Here is a 15,919-nt window from a genome sequence, read left to right on the forward strand (position 1 = left end):
TGCCTGACCTTTACCCAGAGCCAAAAAATTAACATTACACATACAAAATTCACCCCTATACATAAAAATAAAAGACTGTGGTAATATTTGCACCTGAAAAGTTATGTATGACAAAATATGGCATGTATGAGGAAGCATTTAGGGCTTAATATTTACTTTTTAATGCACTGGACCTTAGTGCTCTTAAATTTATCACCTACTTAAATTGATATCATCAACTGATTGTACTTGTTTAAAATCTAGGTTTTGAAAAATAAACCAAATTTACTTTTGAACTTCCTCTGTCACCCCTTTGGGCTATACCTGGTTGAATAGAGGCAAAGTGGTTGGAAAGGCCTTCAAAGAATCTGAAGCATTTGGATCATTTTGTTTTTCTCCTTCACCTCACAAACATAAAAAAACACCCATGCAACTGAGCAAGTGTGCAGAGAGGAGAGGCGACTTTCCTTAGACTACAGCAGGGCAGTTTGCCCAGTATATCTGCTAACCATTTAAGCATTTCCTTTATTCACATAAGATCACCTTCTGTGAACAACATACAAATTAAAAACATCTGTTTTTCTCTCTACGCCTGATGCACATGTCACAGTATTGAGCAGGAGAGAAAAATGAATTGGGTAAGTGTAAAAAAAACAACAACATTTATTTAATACCATGTTTCCCAGCCCTAATTCATGTAATGTAGCATGATTTGAGATAACTTTCCCTTTGATTTTCAGCAAAATGCATGTTTTAAAAAAAATCACATAGCCAAAATTAGGATCTGAATGGGATTTCACTGAATTTCCTTCACTACAGGAAAGAAATGTAAGATTTGGAAAGTTTTTGCCTGAAGTTAACTTTACAAAGGACTACAGTGCAAAAAAAAAAAAGAATCTAAATATCACTCCTCATATAAATGACTGAAAAGGTTATGATTTCACCATGACATAAGAGTAACCTTTAGTTTTAATTATCGGGGGAAACATGTCAAATTACAGCTTATTTGGTGATGCTTCAGTCAGTGAGAGTTATGTTAATGTTGATATGAAATAAATCACTGCAGTGATACGAGTCTTTGCTCCTCCACAAGTTGAAGAGATTCATATCAGAATCAAAGTGGCTTCTTTCCAGGTTTTGAAAATGACAATGCCAACTTCCAAAGGGATTATTTTAATCAAACAAACTTATCTGGTGAACTATCACGCTTTCTCAGTAAGCCTCACTTTCATTTAAGTTTAAGTCAAAATCAGGGCTGTAGCATTTTTGCATTAATAGGAATTAAGATCAATAAAATGAATTAGTGCACTCTTTAAAATTGTGATTATTTGCATGCTTCATTGGCCCTTTAAGCGCAGCTTAGTTAAATCACTGCTGCCAATGTCTCATTAGTGTCTCATTTCACTTAAAAAAGAAAAGAAAAACTTGGGATGCATAATATTATTAGCCAGATATCGGTACCGGCAGGTATAAAAATTTTTGCAGATATTTACATCCGATATTTTGGACGTGCATATCAGCATATATAAACTGTAAAATCTGGCCATATATACTAATAAATTAGAGGAGTTTTAGGCTGAACTAACAGTAAGTTGAGATGTTTTTCTTTATTCATTCTCATTCTTTACACTTTAAAGTGTGTCTTTTTAGAAAAAAGTTTGTTTCTGTTTTCAGAAATATCAGTATCAATACTGGTATCAGCTAAAATGAATCTATAGATACTGGCAAAATCCAATATCAGGCATCCCTCGAAAAACCAACAACTCACTGGCAGCATAGAGGAAAAGTCAAAAGTCATGTGCACCTTTCTTATTAAACAAGCAAACACACACAGTTTCTTTTTCCACATTTATGTTCATGTCATATTCTTCCAGCAGCTTGAAGTTCTTTGATGTTCTTTCAAAATAAAGCAGGTCTTAATCCAAGCAGGCAAATTACCCTTTGTTTAAGACGGTACAAAAATCCAAAATGAAATTAAATGAAATCGATATGATGTGATACTATAAAACACAATATAATATACAATATAATACTATATGACACAATATGATACACTTGTCTCCTTTACGTTGAACTTGAGCTACAAACATATTTGCGAAGCGGTAGCATGAATTTAAAAAAACACAATACAAACAAGACAAAAATGTGTCTCGCTATTTTGTTAGGATTTATGATAAAACAACATATCCATTACCTGAAATTATCATTTTTTGAGCAAGTAACTAATGAGAGAGGACTGTTTGTTTTCTGAGAAACAGAATGAAGGAGGCTGCTTCCCATTTTATTTTAAGACTTCATGAAATGCAAAAGCATGTAATTACTTCTTTAAAATATTCATCTTATGTGGAAAAGATGTGCTCATGTGTATCTGCACTCGTTAAGGCAGGGGACAGCTGTGTCAGAGCCTGAAAATGTGCAGTACCAACATGAAAAGGGAACAAAAAAGTTGAGCTCCACGCTGAGTGATAAATACCCACCATTTGTTATGCTGAAAGAGAGAGGGAAGGTTCTGCATCCAAATGTGTGCTGCAGGGCACCGTTCTTTGTTTCTGTGACTAGCCTTTGAAGGGTCGCATTTGAAGAAATGTGGACTGAATGTGAGGCTATTACACATTGATGCTGTTGAATATTTGTACAGCACAAAGCTGAAGAAAAAGACACAGCCCTGTGTTGCTTCATTCCCCCAACAGTCAGGGATAACATTAAAGGAATAATACATTTGGTCATGGGATGAAATGACTTGAAAGATTTTTATGAATACAGCTTATTAAAAGTTCAGAGACCAGCAGCAACTACTGAGCCCCCATGCCAGGTTACTTATTTAAGAAACATCAACCACAAAGGCCGACTTTATCTCCATTACCAAAGGCATTTAGTGGAAGGGCTGGAAGAATCAATTCACGTCAGAAACATAAGCATCAATTCCTATGATTCCTGATTGCTGTCAATAAATCAATAGAATTCATTAAATCAAGTTTTCAATGAAAAAAAGCAATGGAAAACTGTGAAATCCAGAGACCCTCCATTAAGAGGAAGCCTGACCCGGCATACTCAGCAGCCTATGTAAGGTCTGCAAAATTAAAGTGAAGCACCTCAGGAATGAGTTAAAAGCCTGAGCTCACATCAGATCCATCCCTCGAAGTTAAATAAGTGAACAACGGCCAACAACTGCAGTCTGACGCACACATTACTTTACAGATCTGCCAGCCAGTTCTGAACAGACAACAAAAGATCCAACGTCTGCTTCATTTTAAAAGACCTGCACCCCTACAGCGTCATCGACATGAAGGCTTTACATTGATGATCACATCAGTTTTCTCTGGCAAGCTTCAGGCAAATACTTAGCTGGCTTCAACCCATAAAGTTGGCTTTAATTTAAGTAGGACTCGTGCATAAAAAATGGGTGTTTTAAAAAGTCTACTTAGCCTTGCAGTGAACTGGGACCTCCTACAGGGGGCAGCATAGCCTGACAAAAGGACCCTAAAGTCATCCTTATTCATTTAACAACATGCTTTTACTTTTCTTGTTCAACAGAGCAGTACTTAAACCAAGGAGAATGCAATTTGTAAAATATAAGCTAAACTAAGTACTAAACAGTGCAAATAGTCCAAAAAATAAAAGGCAGTAAGTCTCAGGACAACTAAGTTACATTATGCTTGTCATCTGATACCCCACAAAAAAATGTCACCTTTAAGAAACTATGTGTTCAAGTTTTGTTTTGTTTTTCATGTGACTTAACCTCCTGGTTTCACTGAGAATTTCTACACAGATTTTTTTATTTTTTTTGTAAATACTTTTTAAGTAATGGAACTCAAAGTTTGGGTACTTTTAACTCAGCTGCCTCAAGTAGATGACTGAGCAGCAACAGTCTTAAATACAACAACAGAAAACAAGCTTATTGCGGCTTTTCCATTAGATTGAGCAGATTGGCTCTACTTGGTTTGACTTGGCAGGGAAAATTCTTTCCATCACATTCGAACCACCCATGTGGGGGCGGATCTAGACCTAATGATGTGAGTTGATGACGTTAAATAACTACAGTAAGCATTGTTTTGTTCTGCCAGAAGAAGAAGAAGCACTGATTGGTTTAGCTGTCCACTCACATCATGCCTGTCCACGCTGTTATCTTGAGGTATTTCAAAGTGTGGTGCAGTGGTTGCTACTTAGACACGTCCGCGAGACGCCCTTGCATGATGACGAACCACTGTGACATCACCGTGGCATGCCTGGAGGCAGGGTGGACAAGCTTGGGCCCTGCTCCAGAGCAGGACCAGTCTAGGTACAGCATGCACGGCCAAACTGGTGATGGAAAAGCAAAACAGCATGATGCAGTCAAAAGCAATAGTGGAGAAGCTTCATTACAGAGTGCTCTCAAGCAGATAGCCAAAGATAGGGATGCACTACAACTGCTTTTGTACTTACATTTGGGTACTCATGATACAGACTACAATTATGATTATTTAATAATTAGGGCTGTCAATCAATTCATTTATCACAATGCAATTAGTGTGCTACTTTTTTTTATCTGCATGCTTTATTGTTCCTTTCAGCACACCACTATAATGTCTCCCGCATCCACTGTGATGTGAAAAAAGTCCACCACTGCACCTTAATGCCTCATTCTAATCTAAAAAACTCACAGAAAGCTCAGTGGACAAGTCAAAAGTCACTACCATTCACTTATGTTCCTTTTCAAACCATAGCAAGTCCCTCTTACTTGGGTTAACTTCATGTCATAATCTTCACTCTACCTGAAGTTCTTTCAAAATAAAAGCGGGTCTGTTACTAAACAGGAAGTCAACTACCCTTATTGTAAGGCACAATAAAAATCTCAAATAATAAAAACTGTTTTAAATTCAAAATAGTGACGTTTCAAAATGCAAAACAAACATGAAATTAAACACAGAAAGAATACTAAACCATTTGAGTTCTTTTAGTAATACATTGACAATACTTACAATTATTTTGAAGTTTATTTTCCTAAGATGTTCCTCACCCCTTCTCTTGATGATATAACAGTGCACGGTTTGCAGTCGGCTCCACTTTATTTATGATAAAATACAACTCACCGCATACATGGCGTCAACTTTGCTTGACTTTTCAAATAATCAGAGGCTAACATCTTACTGTAAAATACAACTGAACATCTTAAATTTTGAAGAGTATGAGTACTGAGGCTTGCTTATGGCACTGATACCCACTGCTCTTATTGGAGTCATTATCTCCCTTGTTAAAGATGCAGCATTTCAGTTTGATTTAGAGAACTACCGACTAACCCTAACCCAGGTGATCAGACTGGCGACTCCAAGCATTATTTCTGATATTTTAATCATATATCTAAATTAAGTATTGGCCAATAATGATCAGTTACCAATCACCAAGTTAGCCCTAATAAAAAATGATGAAATACATAAATCTACATTATTCATAAAACATTCTTTTTCTTTTCCCAATGTCATATAATCATTGTAGCTTCTTACTGAACAATATGCTGGAGCAGATCCTGACATAAACAACCCTGTAATCAATGGGGAATGTGCTGTGAATCAGTTTGAATGGAAAATCAAATCGAACTGGGAGTTCCTGAAAGATTCACAGCCCTAGCAGTCAGACTAAACTGACATGCTAACAATCGTTATTCAACATTTCTGTACCTGTATGATGAATTCATGGGCCACTATTACACAGAATCACACATGAATATTTCAGAGTCCTCTGTTAGATTTTACCACAACAACAACAGGTGGTGAGATGTGGGATTTGTTGCTGACTCAGTAGTACAACTGAGACGGCCCCACATGTTTATTTTATGAATGATATTTTAGGGCTGTGACTCCAAATCCCTGGGCCACAGAAAAGTTGCTGCACTGCAAGTAAACGATATGAAAAAAAGTTGAATAATAATGTAATCATTTCATAGGCGATTATAGGCTATTTTCACTGTGATACCTTGAACCAAACAGGATGTCTGTGCCGCAGATTTCCACATTATGCTCTGTCACGCCCCCCACACTCAGATACACACTGACCGCTCTGTTATTGGAAGAAGAAAATCCAATTTTGTGAAAAGGTGGCTGAGGTGCAGCTGATGTGTGACGGACAGGTGGCCATCGTCTCGCTGACACACCTGCCAATCAACCAAACCTGACCCCGAGCACACCATCTGCTGGAGCCTTAATGTGCTTTAGGAGCTCATTCATTTCGTTTATTCCTGCCAAGGATGCAATTCTTCAATAACCAGATGCAAATAAAATCCCAAACTAATTAAACTGAAAAAAACATATTAAAGATATTTTTATGACTTTACCATATCAGGCATTTCTTAGACTTATAAAAGGCAAACATTCACTAGGACATCTGGTCATTCAGGCTGCTGGCTGCCAGAAACTACAATAAAATTCCATTTGGCTAATGCTCAATACATTTTAGTGCAACTATTGTGAAGTACAAAGACATATACTGTCAAATTAACAGTTATGAAGCCACAACCCCCACCTCCACCTACATCCAACTAGAAATAAAGCCAGAACAATCTGGGTTAATAATCTAATCACAATATTCTTCCCAATATTGCAATTTAGATTAAAATGCTATCATTTTTTAAGTTCCTCTTGTTGTGTTTTTTCAACCAACTCAAGCAATAAATCATTCTATGTCATACCCAGAACAATATTAGATAGATAAGCAGAAATTATTGAAAATTGGCCACAATTTATTGTGCACTGCAATTGGCTAATACAGCATGCAAAATGTTTTGGGGTGCATAGCAAAAGGTTTGTGGCACCATTTTTTTATCAGCTTTTCTCCATCAGCAGGTAAAAATCCTGAATTTGAATAAAACTGTTGAGGGTGAGCAGCATGACCCAAGACAAATGAGTCTCAGTCTGTGAGTTGTGCTGAACAATTATTGTCACTGCAGGCTCAACTACCATACAGATAGCTAGTGACTTCTTAGACAAATATTTCAGAATTGATTAAGAGCAAATTATGAAAGTATTTAGTCAACTAGTCTAAAGTAAAAAAAAAAAAAAAAATCAAAACAGTTGAAACTGAGCGCTAGTTGCTCAAGAAAGACCAACATCAGCAGGTGGTAAACACTGTGTAACTGCATTACAGAAATCAGTTAACCTCAGCAATGCACTGCACTGCAATTTTGTTATGTTGCAGCCTGCATCCTAGGGGTAAAGAAAAAAAAACAACTGATGCTAACGATGCTATCTGTTTATTATTTACACTCAGATTAAAAGAGCATTACAAACGCACAGCAGTTGGCATTTACCAGAGGTAAAGGGGCTACTGAAGTTCTTAATAAGCTTTAGGTTTGGTCATTTAATCATTTATCATGGGGCTGCACAGATACCAGTATCAGGTTTTGGTGCTGATACCAAGCCTAAGTGCTTGTACTTGTACTCATTAGGGATGCACCGATCCACCTTTTTTCAGTTCCGATCCAATTCCGATAAATATGTGTTGATACTGATTCCGATATATGTACATATATATACAGTGTTTAACAAATTTATTAGACCACCCTAACCAAAATAAGGTTTATGCCACAGCTGCCCTAAATTAAAAGTATTGGTAATTACCAAAATCATTTTTTATGTTTCTGCAATGGTTAATACACCAATATGTAGAAGCTCTTTAACCCAAATGATATTTTTAATGCTAAAATATAACTATTATTGTTATCTATGAATTTTCAAATTTACTGATTTACAAAAAAATGAAAAAAATAGTAAAGCACATTAATATTTCTTGATTAATAGGTCAAATTATAGTTATTTACTTGCATTCCTGAACAGAAAATTTAGTTTTAGTGGCTGAATGTTATAACCTGACACGCCAGATGGATTTGTTTCACACATCCATCAGGGAAAGCTTCAATAGGAAACATTTGAGAAAAAGCAGAGGCTTTGGAAAAAAAGTGTGATTGGGTGAACGTTCTGTCCGTCACATCTCTACGGGCCAATCAGAGCAACAAGACACGCGACGTAGCCGCTGTCGAGCTGCGCGTTTACAGCTACTGAGGAATAACGCGAAACGTGGCAACTAGACATGTAAGTACTCGACTTTTGTCGTTTTTTTTTTTTTTTTGGCCTTTTTGCCTTTATTTGATAGGACAGTGGATAGAGTCGGAAACAGGGGAGAGACATGCAGGAAGTAGTGCCACGGGCCGGATTCGAACCCGGGTCGCCTGCGTATATGGCATGCGCCTTAACCACTCGACTACCGGCACGCCGACTTTTGTCGTTTTTGAAAAGAAAACAACCCACTGATGCTAAGCTGTTAGCATCTAGTAGAAAGACCACGGTACGACCGTTTTCCAAAGTAGTCAATGGAAATAAAGTGATATGTGGGCTGTCGAGGGTTAAGCTCACGTATGATTACTCACCCGAAGTGAAAAGAGGCCAAATATCATAGTACGATAATAATTTGCAAAGAGGAATGAAGGTGCTAGCGGCGCTAGCTTTCAATGCTAGCCACGCTGTAGAGAGTATTATCAGGCTAACATCACATCCATTATTCTTTGTGTTCTCTTATCTTTAGACTAGTTTTGACTATTCTAAATATAGATTTGAACATCCCCAACTAATACTAGCTCAGTTACACACAGACTGTGTCATGTTAGACTGTGGTGCGTTCATGGTCTACCGCAAACCGTAGGATGGATTTGGATCGGTCACTTGGATCAGCACCGTCAGTCAGTTATCCAATCTATTAATTATGTCCATATCGGACCCGATACCGATATTGGTTCGGATCAGTCCCATCCCTAGTACTCATAAAACATTGCAGATGCTGTACTCAGTATAATTTCACAGAATAATGTCAGCCTCTTATTATGTTGTGAGTATGTAGTCAGAGTTGAAGCCATGTCTACAGGTTGGCGGGTTTTCACCTTAAATGAGGATGACAAAAGTAGAGGAGACTGAACACTATGCACTGATAAATTGTCAAGATGAGGGGTGAACTTTCAAAGTAATTATAAGAAAAGCTATGGTATGATCAGGTACTCATGTTTGTACTCAGAAAGTGCCTAAATCGAAGTCCTTGTACTCATACTCAGTCTGGAAAAAAGTGGTACTGGTGAATCTCTAATTTATTATCATAAAAATAAATATTCATCCATACTACAATAAACTACAGCTGCTTCTAACAGCTCCCAACTAACTTCAACAACTGACATGCTTATTAAAACAGGCACACTGCAGACCCCCCTCCTGATTCTATAGATTAAGTTACTATGCGTGAATCTTGCTCGTGTCACTATGAATCTGATGGATAACACAGTGTCTAGCAAATGTACAGTATTTATGCCTCCCTAAAAATAGCCTCCCATGTCTCAGCTTGGAGCCTGGACTAAAAAATGAGTGCCATCATGTCACATTGCTCATTCTCAGGCAAGGTTCAATATTTCAGAAAGGGAGTCTCTTGCTCACTTTTACATACTGATTTGACTCTGAAGTGGAGCGAGGGGGAGAGCAGATCTGCCTGGTTAAGAGGACAGATGAAGGTACACGTTGAGGTGCAGCTTCAGTCCCTCAGTAACTAGCACTTTTTTTGAAGTGTCTTTCTGTGCTCCACCATCTGGCCATCTCTGCCTGCCAACACGGTCTGGCTTATGTTTAATTTAGGACAGGTCTACTTCTGATTTATGTTTTCTTTTTTGATTACACTAATAAATATGAAACTTTCTAAAGGAAAAATGAAAATAAGAGCTCCAAATAACTTCAAAACTTCCCTTTAAACAGTGCTTTCACAGAGCTGAACTCTGTTCCTTTTAGTTTCAGGCAAATCTAGCCATCAGTCTTCTAAGTCACTGCTGTAACTACTGTAAGCCCCCATAAGAACACGACACCATGTGCTATACTTTCTAGCAACAGCTCGGTGAGCGAGACTGGTAATCTCCCTGTGGAGATGCCAATAAGGCTGTAATGGCCATTGCTCTTGAGAAAAACTGTAGAGAAAACCAACAACACATTTTCTTCAGAGCACAGAGCCCCTGGTCTCTCTCTGTGTGCTGCCTCAGCCAGTGATGATGTTTTGGAGTTAGGCCAGGGGATTACTCGGAGAAGAAATGTTCTTTTTGCTCTCATTTACCATTGAGACATGGCATTTGAGGGCACATACCCTGTTAGCGGTGCAACTCAACAGTATCAGATGGAGCCTCTGGGAACTAAACTCAGCAACAAAACCTCACCGTTGATAGTGCAGTGTTTATTTACCCCTGGAACCAAACACCTTTATTTTGACTCACAGAGACAAAGAGCTTGAAGCTAATTATTTCCTTCGCACGAGAGGCACGTTCTTCTGAGTAAAAAGTACATTTTTCTAACCCAGACCTACAGAGTGTCACCCGACAGAACAAAGAGCATCATGTTAGGACAGAGCAGATGGGACAAAATCAGAGAGATATTCTGGCCCAATGCTGATAGATAAAATATACCTTGATGTTCTATTCTTTCAAGAAATAATTAATGGTTGTCATAATACCAGAATTATAACATTTGCTATGACTCCAGATATTAAAAACATTAAATAGTAAAACCTTTTTGATATCGCAACAGCAAAAAAAAAAAAAAAAAAAAAAAAAAAACACGTTCAAGACCCAATACCGGGTGATTTTTTTTGTTTTTAAATTTTCAACAATTTCAAATAAACTGCCTTTATTGCCTTTATAACTGCCTTATTTTGCGTATGGTTGTGCAAATGTTTAATAGCCCTAAATACCATGTGTTTAAAAATGATGAAACCTCCATTATTTTGACGTTTGAACTGCACAAATATGCTCGAACATCCAAGAGGGTCTGGCTGCAGCCCTCGAGCAAACCTCTACGCTGGGGCGTTCGGCTGGAGACCTCTATACGCTGGGGCGAAACCTCTTCGCTGGGGCGTGACGTACATTGCCCAAGCCTACATTGGGGCGTGCAGCGTGTTAGCTGTTGTTAGCATGACCTAGCTGTTGTTAGCATGACTACACCGCTGTGCTTATGACACATTAGCATAGCCCCGTACGCTGGGGCAAAGCCCCAATATACGGATCTATATTTGGGCGTGCAGCAGCAAACCCCTACGCTGGGCCGTGCAGATGCCAACCCTAGGGCTATGCTAATGTGTCATAAGCACAGCGGTGTAGTCATGCTAACAACAGCTAGGTCATGGTAACAACAGTTTTTAGCAGTATAATTAGCTAGTCAATTAAATGTAAATCTATATTTACAATAGTCAAAACTAGCCTAAAGATGAGATTTAACAACATTCAGTTCCCTTATATTGGCTGTCTGGGACTTCTCTTTTATGCTGTGGTATAGGATTTGGTGGTATCCAGTTATCAACACCGTTAAACCCTTTGTAGACTTTCCTGTGGTATTACTGCCATGTAATTAAAATCACATTCTACAAGAAGCACACCAGACCAAGCACCTGAGTGTAGAGTGTGCCTCTTTGCATGTTTCATTCCATCTTTTTAGAGACAATGCTTCTTTTATGGAAGCTAAAAAAATTAGTTTAAGGGGCGCTAAAAGTGAATGCAGTGTAAACTGAGCCTCATGAGAACTGATTATCAAATTAACTTTTTGTCTCTCTTTCCTCTCCCTCTGTGTGCAATGACACATGCTGTCCTGTCCTCACCCTCACTCAGAAATTGTGCAAAAATCATAAAACAAAAAGATTGTCATGCAGGATCTAAAAAGAACACTGTGAAATTAGGGCTGCACAGTTTAAGCCAAAATGATAATCACAATTATTTTGATCAACATTGAGATCACGATTATTGATAACAATGTATTATTGCAAAGGGTTTTCACTTATTTCTAATTTTGAGATCCTTATATCCTGCAACTAAGCTCTTTCCATGACTAGATTGAGACAAAGAATCTTCTCTGGGATTTTAGCCCCTAACATCTGCCCTAAAATTTAGCCAAATACGACATAGCAGTAGCCCCTAAATGCACCAGACGCTCCATTGACAGGCTATATGATGTTTATACTGAAAAGAATATTAAGTGAATAAGGAGTGAACTTCAAATGAATAAGACCTAGTGTTGAGTATTTAAACTCATATGAGAATTTAATTTATCAAATAGTACTTTATATTTTCACTTAATATGACTGCTTTGTATTTTAGTTGAGGCTAGTTAACAGATTATCTCAACAAGCTGCTTTTTGCTGTGCTTTCATTTGTCCTTTATATATTTTGTGTTTTGTACTGTCTTACACCTAGTACACTTTACTTCTGGTTTGGAAAATGCTCTTATTTTGGAAGACAAAGCAGCTTCCGGTTTATCACCAGTTTAGCGATAACTTCACTACAATGACAGAAACATAACAAAGCAACTCTCTAAAAAAGCAAGAAATTCCCTCTCATTTGGACCACATGCTACAGTGGAATCATGAGTAAAGCTGTCAAACAGGGAACAGAGTTTTCTCAGTGTCTTTACGGATACATTTTTCCAACAATGCAGTTCACCCTGTAGAGAGAGGAAAAGGCAGCTCTATGTAGAGCGATACTTTTCAGAATGTTAAGACTACGTTAACACCCAAAATAACCACTACATATCAATAAACTATATCTATATGTCCTGTTAAAAGGGGTCAACTTAAGTTTAATTGTTTAATTGCATCAGAGATCTGTCATCACTCCTAGAGCATCTTTAAACACAGGAGGTGGTGCCGCTGACGGAAAGGGACACATGCGCTCACGACATTTGTGATCATGCACTATCTTTAAATACTCACGGACACACTATTACCTTCTTACTGCCTAATCTTTCTGTGGAATCAATATTTTTTATATTTACTTACATTATTAATTCTCCAAAATAAAATGATTTTACAGTGTTCAGTCCCCATGTTACTCAACATTTTAAATTGTTTATCTTCAGACTATCAAGCATATTACAGTTGGTGGTTCTTATTTTAAACAATCTTTATATTGAGCATTAGACCCATCATCAGCATCAACATAAACTATATGGGTCAAAACAATACTGACTTACCCTATGCATTATAAATATTGATATATCTTTAGAACTCTACACATTTCCCAGCCCAACCCTATACATAATTTGACCTTGTGCAGCTGTCAAGATTTTTGAATGAATAAATTAAAAGTACACTTACATGCAAATTGTAGAAGAGCTTCTCGACTCAGCACGGTCCCAAAGCTGTTCTCTGCTTTACACTGGTACTTCCCATAGTCATGGATCTCACTTGCATTTGTAATAATTAAATTTCCATCAATGAAGCTGTAGCGATAATCTCCCTCTGTGTCCACTTCTGTCCGATTGATATACCAACTGAAAAGAGAAGAATGAGAGATTTAAATATATTTCTGATGAATGACAAGGTAATGTGCAGTTGAAGAAGGGCTGCAATTAGAAGACAGACATAAGTATGGCACACCTGTATGTGGGTGGTGGATTCCCTCGTGCTTCACAGTGCATCACTACCTTCTTTTCATCAGAATCCAAGGGGAAAATAACATCCTCTGGCTCCTGGGTAAAAACAGGTCCAAACTCCTCAATTTCTACAGGACAAAAAAGAGAAAGGAAAGAATGATTGCAATTATCACAACAGCAGGGTCACTCGGTTTTAGCGTACAATTACTTTTTCTATCATTCCCCAGGTGGGTTGGTCACAATTATTTCTGTCAAACCTCTATTTTCATAAACAAGAGATTAGGACAAATGCACAGCAGCACAGCAGTATGAAATTACAGCTAGAGCTACTGAATGGCAGTTATATGCCTCTGCAGGATACACAACTGGAAGAAAGTGTACTTAAGGTGTATGAGGACTGTGCTTGGTCAAGGAGAAGGGTTGAGGTGGATTGTCACCTTGACCTTGTACCTTCATAATGTACTCAGTTTATCAGTGAGTCAGAGTGGACATTTATGCTGGGTTCAAAGAAAATCCCTCATATCAATCTTGAGATCCAGTGATGTGAGGAAGTTTTAGCCCCCTTCCTGATTTCTAGGTTTTACATATTTGACACACCTAAATGTTTAAGATCATCACACAAATTGCAATATTAGACAAAGATAACCTGAGTTAAAGGGGACATATTTTACCCTTTTAACACAAGTTTATATCAGTCTCAGAGGTCCCCAAAACATGCCTGTGAAGTTTGTTGCTGAAAAAACACTCCAGTATTGGATTTTTGCATGTCTAAAACCCCCTCTGTTTCAGCCCTGCTAAGAACAAGACATTTCTGTGTCTGTGGCTTTAAATGGTAATTAGCTGTCTGACTCCGCCCCTGAATACACCCCTCTCAGGAAATGGATGCGGCACTGATATTACAGACACTTTTTTTTTTTCCCAAAGTTTAGACTGGGATTTGAACCTGTAGTAAGCAGGGTAACCCACTGAGCTATCCAGCATCTCAGCTGGTAGCTGAGAGGATCAGTAGAGGAGGGCAGAACTTTCCGCCAAGTGGGGGAGGACTAACCAAACCTAGGAGCGGGTGCTTAGGCCCCTGGTGAGGTCACTAGATGTAAAATCTGAGAACGGCTTGTTTCAGCACACATTTTCTGAAAGGTGGAGAAAGAGAGGGGTAGAGGGAATGGATTTTTCTGGTACTTGAGGGGATTGTGGACAGGCCAGGGACACATATTTGTGTTAAAAAAAGCCTGAAAAAGTGATTTTTGCATAATATATCCCCTTTAATACAAAATGCCATTTACAAACAATGATTTCATTTATTAAAGAAAAAACCTACTTGGCCCCATGCTAAAAACAAATTGCCCCTTAAACCTAAAAAGTGGTTGTGCGACCCTTGGCTGCAACAACTGCAGAAAAGCGTTTGCCATAACTGGCACTGAGTCTTTCACTTTGCTGTGAAGGAATTTTGACCCACTTTTATTAGTAGAGTTGTTTTATTTTAGCCAGAAAACTAGAAGGGTTTTGGGCATGAACAGCCTGTTAAAGGTCATGCCACAGCATCTCAATCAGATTTAAGTCTGGACCTTCACTTGGTCATTCCAGAACCTTCCTTTTGTTCTTTTGAAGCCATTCAGAGGTGGACTTGCTGGTGTGTTTTAGATCACTGTCCTGCTGTATAACCTAAGTGCACTTGAGCTTGAGGCCACGAACCGATGGTCGGACATTCTCCTTCAGGATTTTTATCGTCCAGGTCCCAATCCATCACACTGCCACCAACACGTTTGACGGTTGGTATGATGTTCTTTTGATGAAATGCGGTGTTAGTTTTACACCAGATGTAACTGGTTGCATACCTTCCAGCAAGTTCCACTTGGTCCTCATCAGTCCACAGAACATCTTTCCAAAAGTCTTGAGGATCATCAAGATGTTTGGCAAATGTGAGACGGGCCTCTGTGTCCTCTCTGGTCAGCAGTGGTTTTGGTCTTGGGACTCTCCCATGGATGCCATTTTTGCCCTGTGTCTTTGTTATGGCTGAATCACAAATACTGACCTTAAAGGTCATATATTATGCAAAATACAACTTTTCAGGCTTTTCTAGCAAAAATACGTGCCCCTGGCCTGTCCACAATCGCCCCAAGAATCAGAAAAATCCATTCCCTCACCCTCTCTTTCTCCACCTTTCGGAAAATGTGTGCTTAAACAAGCCGTTCACAGATTTTCCCCTCATGATGTCATGTGGGGAGTTAGCCCCACCCCCCCAGGTTCAGTTGGCCCTCCCACACTTTTAAGAGAGTTCTGCCCTCCTCTCCTGATTCTCCTCTCAGCTGGCAGCTGAGAGAAGGATAAGGAGAGCCACAGAAATTAAGCCCCATCCGTTTCCTGAAAGGGGCATAGTCAGTGGTGGAGTCAGACAGCTCATTGACATTTAAAGCCACAGACACAAAAAACAGCTTGTTCTGAGCAGGGCTGAAACTGAGAGGTTTTAGCTATGCAAAAAAACAATACTGGAGTGTTTTTCTCAGCAACAAACTTCACAGGCATGTTTTGGGGGACCT

At 38.6% G+C, this 15,919-nt stretch overlaps 1 protein-coding gene across 5 annotated transcripts in view; it reads right to left on the reverse strand.

Annotated features, from left to right (window-relative positions):
- The window catches only part of cntn5 (contactin 5), a 244,915-nt gene that overhangs the window by 114,876 nt on the left and 114,120 nt on the right, over positions 1-15,919 (reverse strand). For 4 of the 5 annotated variants that reach the window (XM_041805310.1, XM_041805301.1, XM_041805293.1 and 1 more), the window contains exons 4-5: positions 13,387-13,510; positions 13,105-13,280 (exon numbers count right to left, since the gene is read on the reverse strand). In XM_041805310.1, coding sequence (XP_041661244.1) covers positions 13,105-13,280; positions 13,387-13,510 — 300 coding nt within the window. Of the gene's footprint in view, positions 1-4,082; positions 4,158-13,104; positions 13,281-13,386; positions 13,511-15,919 lie in introns of those variants that run through there. The other variant, XM_041805317.1, reaches the window with a different exon arrangement.

This window comes from Cheilinus undulatus, linkage group 2, assembly GCF_018320785.1.
Source record: "Cheilinus undulatus linkage group 2, ASM1832078v1, whole genome shotgun sequence".
Lineage (NCBI taxonomy): Eukaryota > Metazoa > Chordata > Actinopteri > Labriformes > Labridae > Cheilinus > Cheilinus undulatus.